This window comes from Protopterus annectens, chromosome 4.part0, assembly GCF_019279795.1.
Source record: "Protopterus annectens isolate FY-2018-M chromosome 4.part0, PAN1.0, whole genome shotgun sequence".
Classification (NCBI taxonomy): domain Eukaryota; kingdom Metazoa; phylum Chordata; order Ceratodontiformes; family Protopteridae; genus Protopterus; species Protopterus annectens.
This window is the reverse complement of record NC_056733.1, coordinates 683338353-683355855: the sequence shown is the minus strand read 5'-3', so window position 1 is coordinate 683355855 and position 17503 is coordinate 683338353. Positions and strand designations below refer to the sequence as shown.

The following is a 17503-nucleotide window of genomic DNA, read 5'->3' as shown; positions in this document are numbered from 1 at the left end:
ATCCACTGACCCACTAGAAAAAAATGCACTTTGATATTAAGTCAAATTATACTATTACTGAAAAATTAGTATTTAAAAGAGAAAATTATGTAATGTACTTATAGTGGGGAAAAGGAACATTAGTAACAAAAAGGAATAGGAAGAAAGAAGACAGGGAAAGAGAGAAAATGTTATTTAGAAACTTAGTAGTACATGTAATTAGAAAAAGTAGATATAGAAAGGAAATGAGAAAGTTAATAAAGATGATTCACATTACCTTACAGTATAGAGATTTTCCAGAGTCAAATATATATTATGAGTCATAAAACAAAGCATTTAAAATTAGTAGGAATTTATTCATTTGTCATTTAGTTTCTTAGTTTTGTTTGCTCCTTCCTTCACAGACCATCCATTTTTTTGTTGCCAGTCTCTTCAAACTGTGGGATGACCATTCTGTTTCTTCTATGTCCAACAATATTTTCTTCTTTTGCATAAATTCTACTGTTTCTTGTAGGGAATCAAAGATCTTCACTCCTTCTGGCAGTCTGATTTTTATTCTTGCAGGAAAAAGAATTTGAGCTTGAATGTTGGCTTTTTTCAAGGACTTAATTAGAGGAACACACTCCTTTCTTCTGGATATGACTGTAGAGGTGTAGTCATTGTCAAAACGAATAACTTTTTCACCCATCTTGATAGGGGAATAAGTCCAAGCTGATTTCAGCACTAAGTCCTTGTCTTGTGAGGAAAGAAATCTAACTATTATAGACCTGGGTTTAGATGAACTCAGAGACAAAGCTGGATTTGCCAGGGACCGATGAGCCCTCTCAATTCCAAAAGAGAGGGATTCAAGCATGTTTAGTGCTGATGAAAACCACTTATTGAGGAAATGAATCATGTTAGCACCCTCTTTCTTTCTCAGGAATTCCATATATTCTTATGGTATTCCTCTTGATCTGCTTTCAAGGTCTTCCAGTTTCTCAATCAGTCTGGTGTTTTGTTTCAGAAGAAATTTATTGTAATGTTCATTTTCTCTCACTCTAGTATCCAGGTCGGTTACTGTTTCCTCTAAGGGAAGAATCTGTTCAGATAGTTTTTTTTACTATTCCATTTAGAAGTTCCAGTTGTTTATTGCAATCTTGTTTGATAATATCCATTTTGTTTTCAGATCTGTCCATTTTTAGTGACAGTTCTAGGATGTTTGTTATTATTAGATGTAGTTGTTTCTTCACTGCACTTTCCTGGTGTAGGTTCTTCGAGTTGCTCATGTTGAGATCTCCAGTAGAAAACTTTTTGACAGGAATAATTAAAAATATTCTCTTGACTATGTATTATTTTTTAGAAAATAATAAAGAGTCTTTGTTAATCTTTTAGTATACTTTTAGTTAAATTTTTCTAAAAATTAAAGTATATTTTCTGTCATGATATTAAAACCTAAGCAGAGCTATGACTTTCTGCTGCTATCAGACTGGTATCTTGGCCACACCCCCCTGCAGCTTCTTTTGACTGCTGAGCTGTTTAATCCTGCCACCCTTAGTCCTGAAGATAATGACGGTGGAATTACCAGTCAGATCTATTGTTGCAGTAACCATATATAACTTTTGTTTACTCAAGTTTATTGTAATTTTGCAATTCTTGGACCATGCTCAAGTTTTGAAATTTTAGCAAGAGTGGTATCCATGTTCCCTCAACAGGAAACGATTCTTGTTGGTTAATTTTGATGCTAATATTTCTGTTAATAAATGCTTTGTGCTGGCAACAGTGCATCTTAAGATTTTGTTTGGACTGTACATTATTGTTTAATGAACTTCCTGCTTTAATAAAGCTATATGCAGCTATTATGTGGACTAATAAGCAACAGATTACCTCACCAAAATGTTCTTCCTTTATAGCCAAGTTTTTAAATGCATGAAAGCTGTCTCCTAAGTTTAAGGAAAAAGTCACAGACAAGCATTTTATGTCAAGGGCCCATACTCTGTTGGTCACAGATCTGTGTGTTACATCCAGTTATTGTACTTAAGCAACTTCTTGCTTATGTTTTAACTATTCTGAAAATTGTTTAATTTATTTCTTATATTTTCAGTTAACTGGTTTGGTTTGTTTCCTTGTATGTAAGGGCCACTTACTTGTTTTGTGTTACACACTGAAACATTCAAAACAAAGACATTTAAAGAAAAGAAAAGCAGAACTTTTTTTGTCCTTGACCATCTGTTTTGAGTCTAAAGTGGAGGTGTTTTTCCTTATTATTTCACAAATTTACTGTCAGTATCCATGTGATAAGTTTGAACTATATAGGCTATCTTTTGAATGGATCTTTCTGCAGTGGTTAATTGTAGTTTGCAACCACTAAAATACTCAAGTTAAGTAGCCCTGTTTTAAAGATGGTTTTAGAGACCATGTATAATTTGGGTCCTTTTAGCTAGTAAGTAAAGATGCTTTAAATGCAGTAATTTTGTTAAAATTTTGTAAAATACTTTAATTATGTTAAATTAAGTATCTTACTTATCCTGCTATGTGTTTTCTGAATTGTATTGCTACTTGTTCAGGTGATACTGTAGATGTAATTAAAACAAAATACTTTGTGATTTTTTTTTTTTTTTTTTAGGTTTATCCAAAATGACTGACCAGATCAAATTTATTGTGGAGCAGCTTAACAAAGAGCCTTTCAAGAAGAATTTTAACCTGGTCACATTTGATTCACTGGAACCAATGCAGTTACTGCAAGTTTTGAATGATGTTCTTGGTGAAATAGATCCAAGGGTCAGTATTGTACATGTGCAATGATTCAGATGTCTTGAGAAATACAGCCATTTGTATATTTTGCAGTGGTTGTGTCTGTACTGAAGCTTTGGCCACATATCTTATATTGTCAAAATTAAACATGTATCATTTTAGGTGGCTTGGATAGCTTACTCTCCAAAATATAGAAGCCACTGCCAGTGAATGTTTGTTTCCATTTCCTGTAGCATAAAAACAAGCATGGAGTAACTAGTTACAGGTTAATGTAAATGTTACAGTAATTGTGGGTATCAGAAGTATGTCTGGTACAGATGCCCTTATAGGTTCATAGGTGTTTACTAGCATTGTACACACTGATAGGTCTGATGACTGCCAAATATAATGGAGCAATGACTTCCTTGGACTTAGATGCCATACCTTTGTTTATAAGTTGTACAACATAGAATGATTTCCTCACTGCTGTAGACACATGATGATCAAAGGCAAGATTACTGTCTGTGGGTGCCCCCAAGTCTCTCTGTACTGGGTCAACTCTTAGAGGTGTGTTGTGGATATGATAGTTACCAGGGGTGGATGACTTTCCAAAGGATACTGTCATGCATTTCTTGACATTTAGATCATAACAAAAGATCATAGAATCCTTACAAATGTGTTTGATGCAGCTTGGTACTTACAGAAAGAAATGTGTTATGCTGAAATGAACTTTGTGCACCATGTTTTAAAGAAGAACCTGTTAAGCTGTATGTATATAGTTTTAATTTCTCCAAGTCATTTGTTTTTCTAATACCATAATGGGAATGGACCCCATTCCTAAGTCAAAGTACGATTAAAGTTTGTGAAATTATCATTGTTTCAGTCTTTGATGTTAGCCAAAAGTGCCTTTAGCAACACACGCATTGTGCCCAGAACTGACTCCCCTTCTGCAATTAATACAACGTTACATGTATCGGTAGCGTATCTAAATAAGACTTTTTTTTGCAACTTATTGCTCTTACTACAATCAGTACTATCTTTGTATCCTTCTTACACATTGCCCTTGTTTCTGCCTGCAAACCCTGGTATTTTATAACTTTGTGTCTCCCTGTAGATAGGACACTGTAATCAGTGAGTGTAGCAATTTCAGTGATCAGTGCTACTTTTGTCTTCTTTTCATGGGCTACTGTATTTGGTTTTCTTGCATCTGTTTTTTGAACTGTTGATAATGGGTAATCCCATGTGATATCATTCTCTGTAATGCTTTGTGGCTCATGTTTCCAGTGCTTCACGGGCACTTCAGTATTGTAATGTTTGGACAATCCCCAGTGCAGCAGTCTTCCTACATTATTATGCCGTTAAGTATGCAGGCTATCTGCCATTAATATATCACACCCAGCAACAAGATGTGCAACTGTTTCCATTTTTTTATAGAACCTGCATCTGTCTGTTTCTCCCACATGTTGAATGGACTTTGTAAACCAATGTGTATGTAGTCCACTATTCTGTGCCACCAATATTAACCTTTCATCTTTTGGGTTAAATTCACCTATCCTTAACCATTCCTGCATCAGATTCTGATTGACATGAGTTTTTTCAAGATTTTTCTGTACTTGCAACTATATTTATGCCTTTTCCACATTTCTTGCTTTCTCATCTTATTCTTCTCCTTATATTGCTTCACTTTTGTTTTGTCACATTCAGTTGCTGCCTGATTTTGTCTACTTATGATATGGTTTCTCTTCCTGCTTGACAGAGGTATGCTTTTGCTAAGCTAAGCAGGGAGGTCATGTTATATTTGTTCTTTTCATGTTTCAAAACTTTCATTATGTTTGGATCTGGTGAGTTTAGCAGATATAAATGCAGTCCTACAATTAAAGATCTATACATGTAATCAGTTTTGAGGAGGCCCACACCTCCTTCAGAATGAGGAATATATATAATCTTGGTATACACTGATTTTTTTTTTTTATATATTAATAATTGTGAAGCATTTTTCTTGTTTTCCCCTCCAACTGATCCAGTTTGTGGCCAGTCAGTCATCCCAAAACTGTAAGTTAGAACAGGAAGGGGAAACTGGTTTATAGCTTAGATTTTGTTCATAGATGTCAGAGCTATTTTCAGTATTAATTTTAGTCTTCTAAAATATCCCTTTCTGAGTTTTGTTTGCATTTGTTCTTGTTTTATTGTTGATCCTTCATCAGTTCCCAAATATTTATACACTCTCTCCTGCTCTAGTTCCTTTATATCACATTCCTGTCACAGACTAATATTTTCTTGGTGCAGCAGCTTTCTTGCTTTAAATGCTTTTGCACATTTATCAAGAATGAATGACATTCTTATATCGTCTGAGAAATGTTTGACCACTCCAGTTGTGCTTTCAGCTGATTGTCTGATGAACTTTTCAGTTTTAAATCATACACAAGAAGAAGATAAGTCTTTACACATTGTTGTTGTCTGGGACCCAAGTTGTAACCATATCCTAATCTATTAAGTAGACAGCTTGATGGGTTAAGGACAAGGCAAAAGTTAACCTGGAATATCTCTCTTTGAATTTTTGTCCCTGGGATAATAATTTGTCCTTTATCATGGCTTAGCTACAAAGTGGTTTGCGTCTGTTTTATGGCCACTGTAATGTAATTGATCAATGCAGGGTGTATTTTATACATCTGTAAGTACTCTTTCATCCATGAATGTGGAATTCTTTCAAATGCTGTTTTTTATAGTCTGTCTATATATGCCATACTTAGTGTTGCTTGTCTTGGTTTGCTTTTCTTGGTTTACAATTGCAGATGAACAGGCAGGGTCGCTTGTTTATATGCTTTATTACACAGAAACACATGAGGATGGATAGCAGTAGTACAAAATATAAACAAACTGATTAACTGGCAAACTACACAGACAAGCATGCTTACATCTCAACAGCTTACTACAAAATGACAGTTAGGCTCGCACATACTCAGCATTTATACATTTGTGCAAGCCCCTAGAAAGTTTCTTAAAGGTATGCATACATATTGATCTGCATCCTCCCTGTTTAATGAATTGCCCACAATATAATGGCATTTGAAAAGAAACATGCAATCGTACAGACAAAAAATAAACAGAACATTCATGTCCAAGTTGCCATGTATCTGGAACATGGTCTGGAAATGCAACCTAATCTAGTGATACAGCAATCAGAACTGGGTTTAGGAACAGGGACAGTCATCGGTGAACAACTTGCTTCAGGAGTTTCGGGATTCTTCTCAGGAAAAGGGATATTTACTGGAATGTCCTCTGGAACTGGAATGCTGGATAACTCATTCTGAGATGTAGAGTCTTTCTTATAGGTATGATACTGCAATACAAGCTCGGACACCGGGACCAAATGTTTCCGATTCCGCCTAAACTCTACTCCTTGCGATTCCACAATGTACGATCTTGGCTCTGGACATACATTTTTCACAACACTAATCTGATCAAAACCTTTAGACATCTGCATCCTCACTATCTCTCCTTCTCGTAATGGATTGAGCGGTTTGCTGGTCTTATCATAACAGGACTTCTGGATAAGCGGTTCTTTAACAGATGGGCTTTCACTGATCTGTTGTTCTTAACACATGGAAGCAATAATGTTCTACTAATTGATAGTGGGGGTCTGGTTTGTCTCAACAGAAGTCTCTGAGCTGGTGAACCAAGATGTTTATCACGAGGAACATTTCCGAGATTCAAGAGATTCAAGAAAACATTGATATTGTCTCATTTCGACTTCTCTGATAATTGTTTCACACTTTGAACTGCACGTTCTGCCAAACCATTTGACTGTGGATACTCAGGGCTACTCGTGACATGAGTAAAATCCCACTCTTCGGAAAAACTTTTGAACTGCTGGTTTGTAAACTGTGTACCATTGCCAGAAATAACTTTATGCAGACTACCATGGACTGCAAAATGACACTTCAACTTAGTAGTGACAGAACTGGATGCTAGGTTAGGAAGTAGGTAATCTTGAATCAATTTGAATGAGAGTCTACTAACACCAAGTAATGTTGACCATTCCATTCAAAAAGTCTGCAGCTACTGTCAACCAAGGTAGTTCAGGAATTTGGTTTAGTTGAAGTGGTTCTTTCTGTTGATGTGGTTTAATATTATTACATGCAGAACAAGATGAAAATACTCCATCAATATTCTGGACATAGAAGGCCAGAATACTATTTCTCTTGCCCTTCTTTTGATAGAATCAGGTCCTGGGTAGCCACGATGCAAAATAGGAATAGACTCTTGTTGCAATGATTTTGGAACAATCACCTTTGGACCTTTTATGATGAAATAATTGTCAAACAAAATCTCATCTCTGTAAGAAAAAAATGGTTGCAGGTCATGAGGTAAGCAAGAATGCTTTGAAGGCCATCCTCAAATGATAAAGTGGTTGAGCTTCTGAAGAACTGGATCTGAGGCTGTATGACTTCTAAGCTCATTAAGACACGTAGAAGAAAACTTTCCCACTTCCATGACTTCAAAATTAAGTTTCTCATTTTCATGCTGTTCAGTGGTATTTCTGGCCGATCTGGATAATGTATCAGCAAGATAAAGAAGTTTGCCTTTTGTGTAGACAAGATTGAAATTGTACTTTTGCAATTTGAGCATCATGGGTTGCAATCTGGCTGGAGATGTATGCATAGAATAGATACTAGAACTTGGTGATCTGTTTCAGTCTGGATAGGTCTACAGTAAATATAATCATGGAACTTTGAACATGCAAACACAATTGCCAAGAGCTCTTTCTCTATCTGCGCATACTGCATTTCAGTCTGGGTTAGAGTACTGGATGCATAGGCTTCTGGTCTATCCTCTTGAAGAATGACTGCACCAAGACCAAATTTAGAAGCATCACAAGAAAGATTGACTGGTTTTTGAACATCATAATATCTGAGAGTTGGTGGACTGGCATTTCTCCGTTTCAGAACCACAAATGTTCTTTGGTGTTGTTCTAACCATGACCAAGATGCATTTTTGTGTGTCAGCTCTCTAAGTGGTACTGAAAGTTGGCTTAAGTCTGGAATGAACTTCCCTAGGTAGTTAACCATGCCAAGAAAATGTTGTAGGGCTTGAACATTGTCTGGAGCTGGCATCTCAAGAATTGCTGTCTGCTTGGAAGGATCTGGTCGCATGCCTGAACTGGTAAATAAATGACCAACATAAGTAACTTTTCGTAGCCTGAACTTGCACTTCTGAGGATTCAGCTTAAGATTAACGTCACATATTCTTTCCAGAACTTTCTTGAGGTTTCTGTCATGATCATCAGCTATAACATTACCTCTTACTAGAATACCATCTACTATAATAGCACACAGATACCCAGAAATAAATTTGCTCCGTTGCCTGCTGGAAGACTTCACTGGCAGAATTTATCCCAAATGGCATTTTCAAAAATCTGTACCTGCCAAAAGGAGTACTGAAAGTAGTTAGCAATGAAGATTTTCTGTCAAGCAAAATTTGCCAAGATGAACTCTTTGCATCTAAGACAGAAAGAACAGTGGCATTTGGCATAAGAACAGCAACTTCTTTGACTGTACACATTGGATGATGAAGTGTTTTCAGTGCTCTGTTCAAATCTTGTGAATCAATACATGTTCTGATATCATCTGAGCTTTTCTTATGAGCAACGACCATGGAAGATACCCATTTAGTTGGTTCTTCAACTGGACAAATTACACCTAGCAGGACCATTTTATCTAGCTCAGCTTTGACTCTGTTCTGTATAGGCACTGGAACCTTCTGGGCTGGCCTGACAACTGGACTGATATCTAGGTCTAACTTCATGGAGTACACAACTGGTAGTTTGCCTAGTATGTCTTCGAAAAGATCAGCATAGGTAGAGAAAATAGACAGGGTGAAATTAAAACAGAGGTCTTTCAAGCTTACGTGGTGAACTTCCTTATTAAATGAAACTAGTCCCATTTTCAAACTAGTGGCTGTACATGCCTTTTGACTACATAAAATTGGAAGTCATAGCTGTTCCCAGCAGAGTAACATGAAAGCACTACTGAACCTTCAGTTTGAATTTCTTCACAGCCATAAGCAACAAGCTTTGCACACTTTGCCAAATCAAGCTTCTCACCAGCACATATTCTAGCAAATGTTTCTGCTGACATAACATTGCACTTTGAGCCTATGTCAGCTTTGAGCTCTGTTGAAGACTCTTTTATTTGAACAGTACAAAACACTTCATTCTTTGCCCATAAATCTACTACACTGACTGTTTAAGCACAGTTGGGAGGGCGGCCTAATGGTTAAGGTGTTTGTCTTACAAACACAAGGTGCAGGGTTTGAGTCTCATAAGGGATAATTGGCTAGGCTTAAAATGGCTCGCAAGGGCAGTTAGCCTAGTACTAATCTATGACTATGACTCTATGACAGACACGCCATCAACATAAAAAGTAGGGTCACAGCTTTCTAATTGATCAACTTGTTTCTTTGAATGTTGTCTTTTAATAAAAGAGTGCCCCTTGTTTGATTTACAAAACCTTTTGAAATGATTCCACTTATTGCCTTTGTGGCATTGCTAACTAAAAGCTAACCACTTTTTTCTCTTTTAGACACATGATTACCACCACAATTACGACATTTGACTATGAAACTGGGTAGAGGCACATGCTTTGAATTTGCTGACTCACTGTTGTGCCTTACCGAGACTGTGCACACTCTGGAATTTGCTAGAAAGCTATGGGGTTTCCCAGGGACTTGTGCAGGTCTCCCTGTAGCTGCCATGTGCTTGGGCCTGTTTCTTTTAACCACGTCCAGCATACTATCAACATAAGTATTAGAAGATAATGGAAGCGTGCATTTCTCATTTGCAAGCATATTTGTGTGGTTTTCTCTGAGCTCATATATCTGACAAATCTCGGTGGCCTTATTCAAAGTTAAATCACTGACACAAAGCAAAATCTTTCTCACAGCATCATCTTTAATACCACACACAAGTCTTTTGTCAGCTCATCCTTTAAATCACCAAATCTGCACATTTTAGCTGTATTTCTCAAGTCAGTTAAATATGCTGCATAAGTTTCACCAGGCTTTTGATCTCTTGTGTAAAATAATGTCTTTCCATTGTAATATTTGTTTGGGGTTACACATTTCTCTCAATTTACATTTTATGCACTTGAAGTCTTCATTTGACTCATCCGGTACCACTATATGATGGTTTCCCCCTCCCCTGCAAATCCAGGTGAATGCACAAATGAACTCTCTCTTTCAATGGCTTCTGAACCAGCTGAATTAAGCAGGATAAATGCCTTTGTATGGTCATCTTTATCAGAAAATGCTGCTTGTATGAAAATATCGTACTCTTGCTCACTTTCCAATTCTCTACAATATTATTATCAAAGATAAGTGGAGCTGGTCCACAAAATCCTGCAGACATGCCATCAAAGTATGCCCAGACACACTGAAAAAATGGCCCTTGTAATTATGTACGAACATGCACACACAGCCAGCACTTGTAATAACATTCAAATGCACAATAAACTCTTTGAAATACTGTAGTTTGCTAAATATGCTTTGAAATGGCTGTATTTTGCAAAATAACTGTACTGTAATACTGCACAAACATGCAAACTCTTTGTATACTTCAGATATCTTGAATAGCTTTAATTAATGTGAAAAAGCTCATAGCGAAAAAATGCAGTCATTTTCCTTACTTTATACATTTTATGGGATTTGGACATCATTTCAAACATTTTCCCTAGTTATTTGAATATTTTCTGTCAATATGTCACAGTTCCAGATATTCCGTTTACTTAGAAATTTGTTTAGAGTGTTCTGAGTGTTTTGTTTTATATTCTTTGAGCAAGAAATCATTTAAGCAATTTTGATACCTGAAATATGTTTCTGACCTGTTTTTGTGACTTATACATGCAGTAGGGATGATCCATTCCTCAATATTCCTCCACTATTAACAGAGTGCCTTCTGGTCTTGATTCTGGATGCCATTCTGACACCATTTCACTCGTGTTCATTTACAATTGAAGATGAACAGGTGGGGTAGTTTGTTTATAAGCTTTATTACACAGAAACACATCAGGATGGATAGCAGCAGTACAAAATATAAAAAAAACAACTGACAGAGTACACAGACAGGCATGCTTACATCTCAACAGCTTACTACAAAATGGCAGTCAGGCTCGCATGTGCTCAGTATTTATACACTTGTGCAAGCCCCTAGAATGCTTCTTAAAGGTATAAATACATATTGCTCTACACGTAGATTTATCCCCTTTCTACAGTTCTCCATTATGACATTATTTAACAAAAAAATTATCCTTTTTTCCATATGACTTTCATTTGTTACCCTTTTGTTCTATTACCATGATTGAGTTTTCTTCTAAATGACTATAAACTCGGTCAGCATCAATTCCAGTATATAGTTTATACATTATTGGAAGGCAAGTTATTGGTCTGTAGTTTTACGATAGCTTGCAGATTCACTCTTAAGCAGTTTAACTTAGAAGATATTGCTTCAAATAGCTGGTGGTTAGGAAAAAATAATGGAGATGCCAGAGGTAAGCTGGGAGTCACAAGATGGGGCCTGATAGTACACTCGAGCACCTATCATATTGGCAACTGCTGAAGTCTATTTAAGATATGGCTAATATTACATTTTTAACTTTTGCATTTGGAAATCAATGATTTGGCTGTTTGTTTTGAAAAATATGAAGGTGCATTTGTAACTACCATCTATTAATGTGAGGTGCATTTTAGTTTGGGAAGCTTTATGTTCTCATTCTGATACTGGAATAATGAAGCCAACTCCATGGCATAGAGAGAGAAAGCCCTGACTAAGCAGCAGGTGTAACCCCAGTTGGAATAGTGAATCAGGTGCCTGTAAGGATTTGGCTGTGGAAGATGGGGACGAGTGACTGCAGTCAGATCATCAGTTCTGTGGGGAAGGAGGCAGCTATGGCTCACCAGAACGATATTACCTAGTGGAGTTTGAGCCTGCTGAATCTTTGCTGTCATGGTGCATTCAACATGCAGAGTCATGTTTCCCCTTGGGAGAGAGCAACAGTGGAGCTCATAGGAGTTGCTGAAGTGGCTGTTCACAAGGGGAGATGGTGGACCACCCATAGGACCCATAAGTTCTCTGTATCATCCAACACTAATGAGGGAAGAGAAGTCTGATTGGGATTCTCAGCAAGAGTAAATGGGCCAGTGGTGCTCTCTTCTAACCTTGGAATGCCCATCTGATGACCCTGTGGAAGAAATGGGACAGCTGTTTTTGGATAATGGGGACACAGGGTGAGTTCCTGGATCTGTAAGCTGGCCCAATCCGTACCACCCAACACTCATGAGGGAAAAAAATTCTGATTGGGATTCTTGGTAGGAGTAAATGAGCCAGTAGGGCTCTATTCTAGCCTTGTCATGCCCATCTGCTGTCCCTCTGGAACAAATGGGACAGTTGATTGTGGGTATTGGGGACATAGGGTGAGTTCCTGAGGAGGGGGTGGCAAAATAAATAGTAGAATAATAAATATCAACCAGTTTTGTCTTCTTTCCACTGTTCCTACAGTTCAGCCATCCGAGTTGAAGAGCAAAGATAATGGAAATAAATACTGCAATGGTGGCGTGACATCAGACAAATGCCGTCCCATCTCATTGATTGGTGTATGCCAAATGTCTGACTGGAATGTCACAGAAAAGGCTTGGTAGAAATGACTTCTGGCAACATTTGCCATCTGTCATTTTTTATTATTGTCCACACAGATAGGGTGTGTATTTCACTCTATTCACTTTTCTGATTGATTATTTTACTGTGCTTGGTAAGATTGGTGATGTTAATCATATTGATCCCTGCTGCAGTAGCCTTAGCTATATGGGTTGTATCCTGCCAAGGATGTAACAGCCAGCCAGCTTCCACAGCTTCAGGGCATCTTCCACGTGCCCAAACTGTCAGCCAGCTCAAGCTGAGCTGACTAAAAGACAGGTTTAAGGGTCAAGCACTTCTGAGCTTTCCTGCCACCAAAGAGTACACTCCTCTGAGGATTTCAAGGATTGCTGATCATCTTGTACCATTCCCTTACTAGGCAAATATGTTCCCCTTGGGGGGGGAAACATTCAGTTTTTGAAAATTAGTATGAAGAAACCGGAGACGGACCACCACGATGAGGTAAAATACTAACCAAGTTTATTAAAACAGATGAGCGCTTTCGCGTACTCCCAAGGCACGCTTCTTCAGATCTGATTACATTGTAAAATTACTGGCGTTTTATACATTCAAATTCATCAATCAATCAATCAATCAATTAGTTAAATCATCATTATAAAATTCAGCATATATCTTAATAATTTAAAATAGAAATAGTTTAAAATCTTTTATATCCAGCCTCATTCAAAATCGGGCACTGCAACCAACAAATTGCTTCAAAATAAGTGAACTTTCGTTGTGAGATTCAACATGTATCTTGAGGTTTTAAAACCAAGTTAATGAAATTCATAAACAGCTTCAATAAAGGTCAAGAACTATGCGTTCAAGCCTCTCTATTATAACATATTATGTTAGCTGCTTGCAAACTTATAAATGCATAAATTATTTCATTGGATTGCACAGATCCCAAATGAAACCAGAAAAACAATAAATATTACAAAAGAATTAAAAAATGTGCAAAAATGTTGTAATATAAAATCTGAGGAATAAACATCCAAAAATACAAAAAATGCAACAGTATCTAACATTCATTTAAGTTTACGTGCTTCAAGCAGAGGTTTTATACTAATGAACTGATTAAGGCCAGGGTCTTGATGTGCTCTTAGTTTTAGAATCCATTTGAGTTCTATGCTCTCTAGATCATTGAAATTATTGCCCTTTCTCTTATTGGGGGGGTACTATTTGAAGTACCCTAAATTTAAAGTTATGACATTTATGGGCTAAAGCATGTTTTGCTAGTGCATTCTTTTGATCTAGTTTCTTGATATCGTAGATATGGTTATATATCCTATCTTTTAGTCTCCTGGTAGTCATGCCTACATAAAAAGCATGACATTGTCCACAATTTGCCAAATATATAAGGTTCACATCATTACAGGAAGCAAAAAACCTGGGTTCAAATTTGTATTTCAAAGTAGGATGTATAAAGATATGTTCCTTAGAAATCATGTAACACATATTACATTTGCCACAAGGAAAAGTGCCAAACTTATTCAGTGGTCTAGAAGGCCTAACTTCTGGATGATTACGTTCAATGCAAAGTAACCTTTTTAAGTTCTTGCTGTTCTTGTAAGTGAAAATAGGTCTAGTTCCTGTTATTTTCTTTGTATCTGTATCAGTTGTGAGTATATGCCAATTGTCAGATATAATCTTAACTATAGCTTTATTATTGCTAGTAAATCTGGTAATAAAAGTCACCTTGGATTCTTTGGTGGCTCTACAAGATCTTTTATGATATCTAAAATTCAGTTGACTGGCCTCTGACGTCTCATTCAATGTTAAATTCTTGTTAGCTCTAACCATCTCAGGGTTATAACCATTTCTAAAAATAAATCTTCCAACAAATCTACTTGTTCTTGTAGCATCAAATGATCTTGGCATAACCTAGTAAGCCTGGTAAACTGACTTTTGATAATGTTCCGAAATGTAAATCTCGGGTGCATGCTGTTAAAGTGAAGTAAAGTGTTTTTCCAACAAGATTTTCTATATAAGGATGTGCTTAAAAAACCCTGAGTATCTTTAGTGATGGTAATGTCTAAAAAATTAATGTTGACATAGGAATATTCCATAGTGAATCTAAAAAACTCAGTAGTAGATTCTAAATACTGAATGAATATAGTTAATTCATCTAAAGTCCCATTCCAAAACAGTAATATATCATCTACAAACCTTTTGTATAGAAGTATCTTTGTGAAATGTAAGCTATTAAAAAGAAATGATTTTTCCCAATGATGTACAACTAGATTGGCATAAGTATTTGCACATGGGGTCCCCATGGCTACCCCCCATCTCTGCAAATAAAGTCTATTATTGAAAGTAAATACATTATTAGATAGAACCATATCTAGCAAAGCACTGAATAATGTTTGTTCATCAGTGGTGAAATTTGTACTATCATTTAAAATTTCCCTAATAGCTTCCAAACCATAACTATTCGGGATGGAAGTAAATAGATTCTTAACATCTAATGTCACTAGCAAACATGTTTCCGGTAAACCATTACTAAATAATTCATTCAATGTATACAGAAGTTGATAAGTATCCCTTAATATGGATGGTATCTCCTGAATCAAAGGGCTCAATTTCTTTTCCAAAAACAAAGAAATTGTTTCTGTTGCCCATCCGTTGCCTACTACTATCGGTTGCATTGGCAACGGAAAGGTATTTTTGTGTATTTTGGGTAGGCCGTTTATGTAGGGTATCCGTGGATGTTCTATCAAGAAATACAAATATAGTTCGTAATCAATCTGTCTGCACATAAGAAAATCATATAAATCATTATGTACTTCATTTATTACTTTTTCTAATTTATCATAATTAATTTCCATATAGGTCTCAATATCATCCAGCATTTCATTCATCGTATTGATATAATCTTCTGTATTGAGCAATACTATCCCCCCCCCCTTGTCTGCTGGTTTTATCATGAGTTCAGCATTGTCACTGAGAGTATGTATAGAATTCCATTCATTTTTACTAATGTTATAGTACATAGATTTATGTTCATGTCCTAAAAAGTATGTATAAAAATCATTTTCACACACCTTCACAAAACACTCGACATTAGAAGGTAGCACAGGTATAAAATTACTCTTCCTTCTAAAGCCATAAGTAACATTGTCATTAACATTATCTTTGGCATTGGCAGCATAAAGTAGCTTCAAAGATAAAGAGCGTGCAAAAAGTCTCAAATCCATTAATACTTCACTTAAATTACTGGTTTGAGAAGGAATATATGTTAACCCTTTATTCGACAGTAGAGAGTCAATAGGAGAAAGTTCAAACCTGGAATAATTAAAAATCAATTCTTTCAGTCTTTCACTCGTCTCCTTTGTTCGAAATTCTCGCCTGAATATTTCCTCTTCCTTCAGCCACGACTGTTGGACCTGCTTCTTGGAGTCATCCGCAGCTGGACAGGAAAAGGTAAAAAACGTTCAATACTGCCATTAAAGGTCTTCGGTTTAGCTCCCATATCGCTGGTTCTCTGTCTCGCCATTGCTTGTTGATTAGGCGGAGGTGTGTCTATCCTTGTATTCACTAAGGAATCTGCATTATCTAGCTGTGATGTCATCACGCGTTCAGTAGTGTTCATTACCGTTGTAACACTTAAAAGGGAATCAGCTTGTTGTGTTGTTGGTTCAATGTTCTCAGTAGAGGAAGGATTTTGATTTTGGGACATAACATCATTGCTGTTCTGATGTCTCGGCCATACAAAAACCTGACCCTTAGCAAAATCAAAATGATCTCGCTGAAGTTTACGATGTTTAGTCTGTTGTAACATGTCGCTATAAGCAGCGACTTGACAGTATAAATTCTCAAGCTTTCTCTCATACATTTCCCCTTTAAATCTATCCTGTAGATCTTTGTTCAAAGCCTCTACTTTTAGATTTAATTCCCTTTCAATTGGTAGGAAGTAATCGATTAGCAATTTTATGTAGTTGTTGCTGAGTTCAATATTCAATTTTTGCCATCTCTTTAAAAGTTCAGGATGGCTTTCACCATAGGATGGCATGCATAACACCCTCATGCCACGGGGAATCACATTAAAGTGTAAGCATGCTTCCATATGGCGTCTCTGCCATATAAGTCTTAACAGTTTATATAAGCTATTTTCCAGTTCTCTGTAGACAGCATTGAACTCATTCATAATATCTCTATTACCTGTATTCATGGTTACTATAGATTGTGTCAGTTCCATATCCAGTAACGGATTATTTCTCTGCTCTATTAAATTGTTCCATCTCCTATTTAAATCCTGTCCTTCAGGATTATAGTTGAGTTCAATGGCTATATCATCCATCGTGTGGTAGCAGCGTTGACAGAAGAACAAACAATGGCAAAAAGGTAGTAGACGCTACCACCTGAAGGTCCACTTCGTAAATGAACAAGCAAATAGTATGAAGAAACCGGAGATGGACCACCACGATGAGGTAAAATACTAACCAAGTTTATTAAAACAGATGAGCGCTTTCGCGTACTCCCAAGGCACGCTTCTTCAGATCTGATTACATTGTAAAATTACTGGCTTTTTATACATTCAAATTCATCAATCAATCAATCAATCAATTAGTTAAATCATCATTATAAAATTCAGCATATATCTTAATAATTTAAAATAGAAATAGTTTAAAATTTTTTATATCCAGCCTCATTCAAAATCGGGCACTGCAACCAACAAATTGCTTCAAAATAAGTGAACTTTCGTTGTGAGATTCAACATGTATCTTGAGGTTTTAAAACCAAGTTAATGAAATTCATAAACAGCTTCAATAAAGGTCAAGAACTGGTGGTCCGTCTCCGGTTTCTTCATACTATTTGCTTGTTCGTTTACGAAGTGGACCTTCAGGTAGTAGCATCTACTACCTTTTTGCCAGTTTTTGAAAATTGTGTGTTTAATAATAGTTTCCTTTTCAGAAATGAGAGCACACTTTTTTCCTGTTATTTTAAAAGTTGTTTAATAGGTTCATAGGTTCATACTAGGCTATCAGCCCTAGGGCATTTATAAGCCTAGCCAGAGTGTGTGTGGCTTTCGCCACCCCTTGGAATGAGAATACTATGCCCATTTAGGGTTTAGTTTACTGTGCCTCTGTCTACTAGTGACACAGAGGTGACCCCCGGGGTAAACCTACG

At 36.6% G+C, this 17503-nt stretch overlaps 1 protein-coding gene across 1 annotated transcript in view; it reads left to right on the top strand.

Annotated features, from left to right (window-relative positions):
- Positions 1–17503, top strand: part of IFT81 (intraflagellar transport 81) — a 2787102-nt gene that overhangs the window by 39552 nt on the left and 2730047 nt on the right. The window contains exon 2 of the mRNA XM_044068648.1: positions 2582–2736. Coding sequence (XP_043924583.1) covers positions 2593–2736 — 144 coding nt within the window. The 5' untranslated portion in view covers positions 2582–2592. The remainder of the gene's footprint in view (positions 1–2581; positions 2737–17503) is intronic.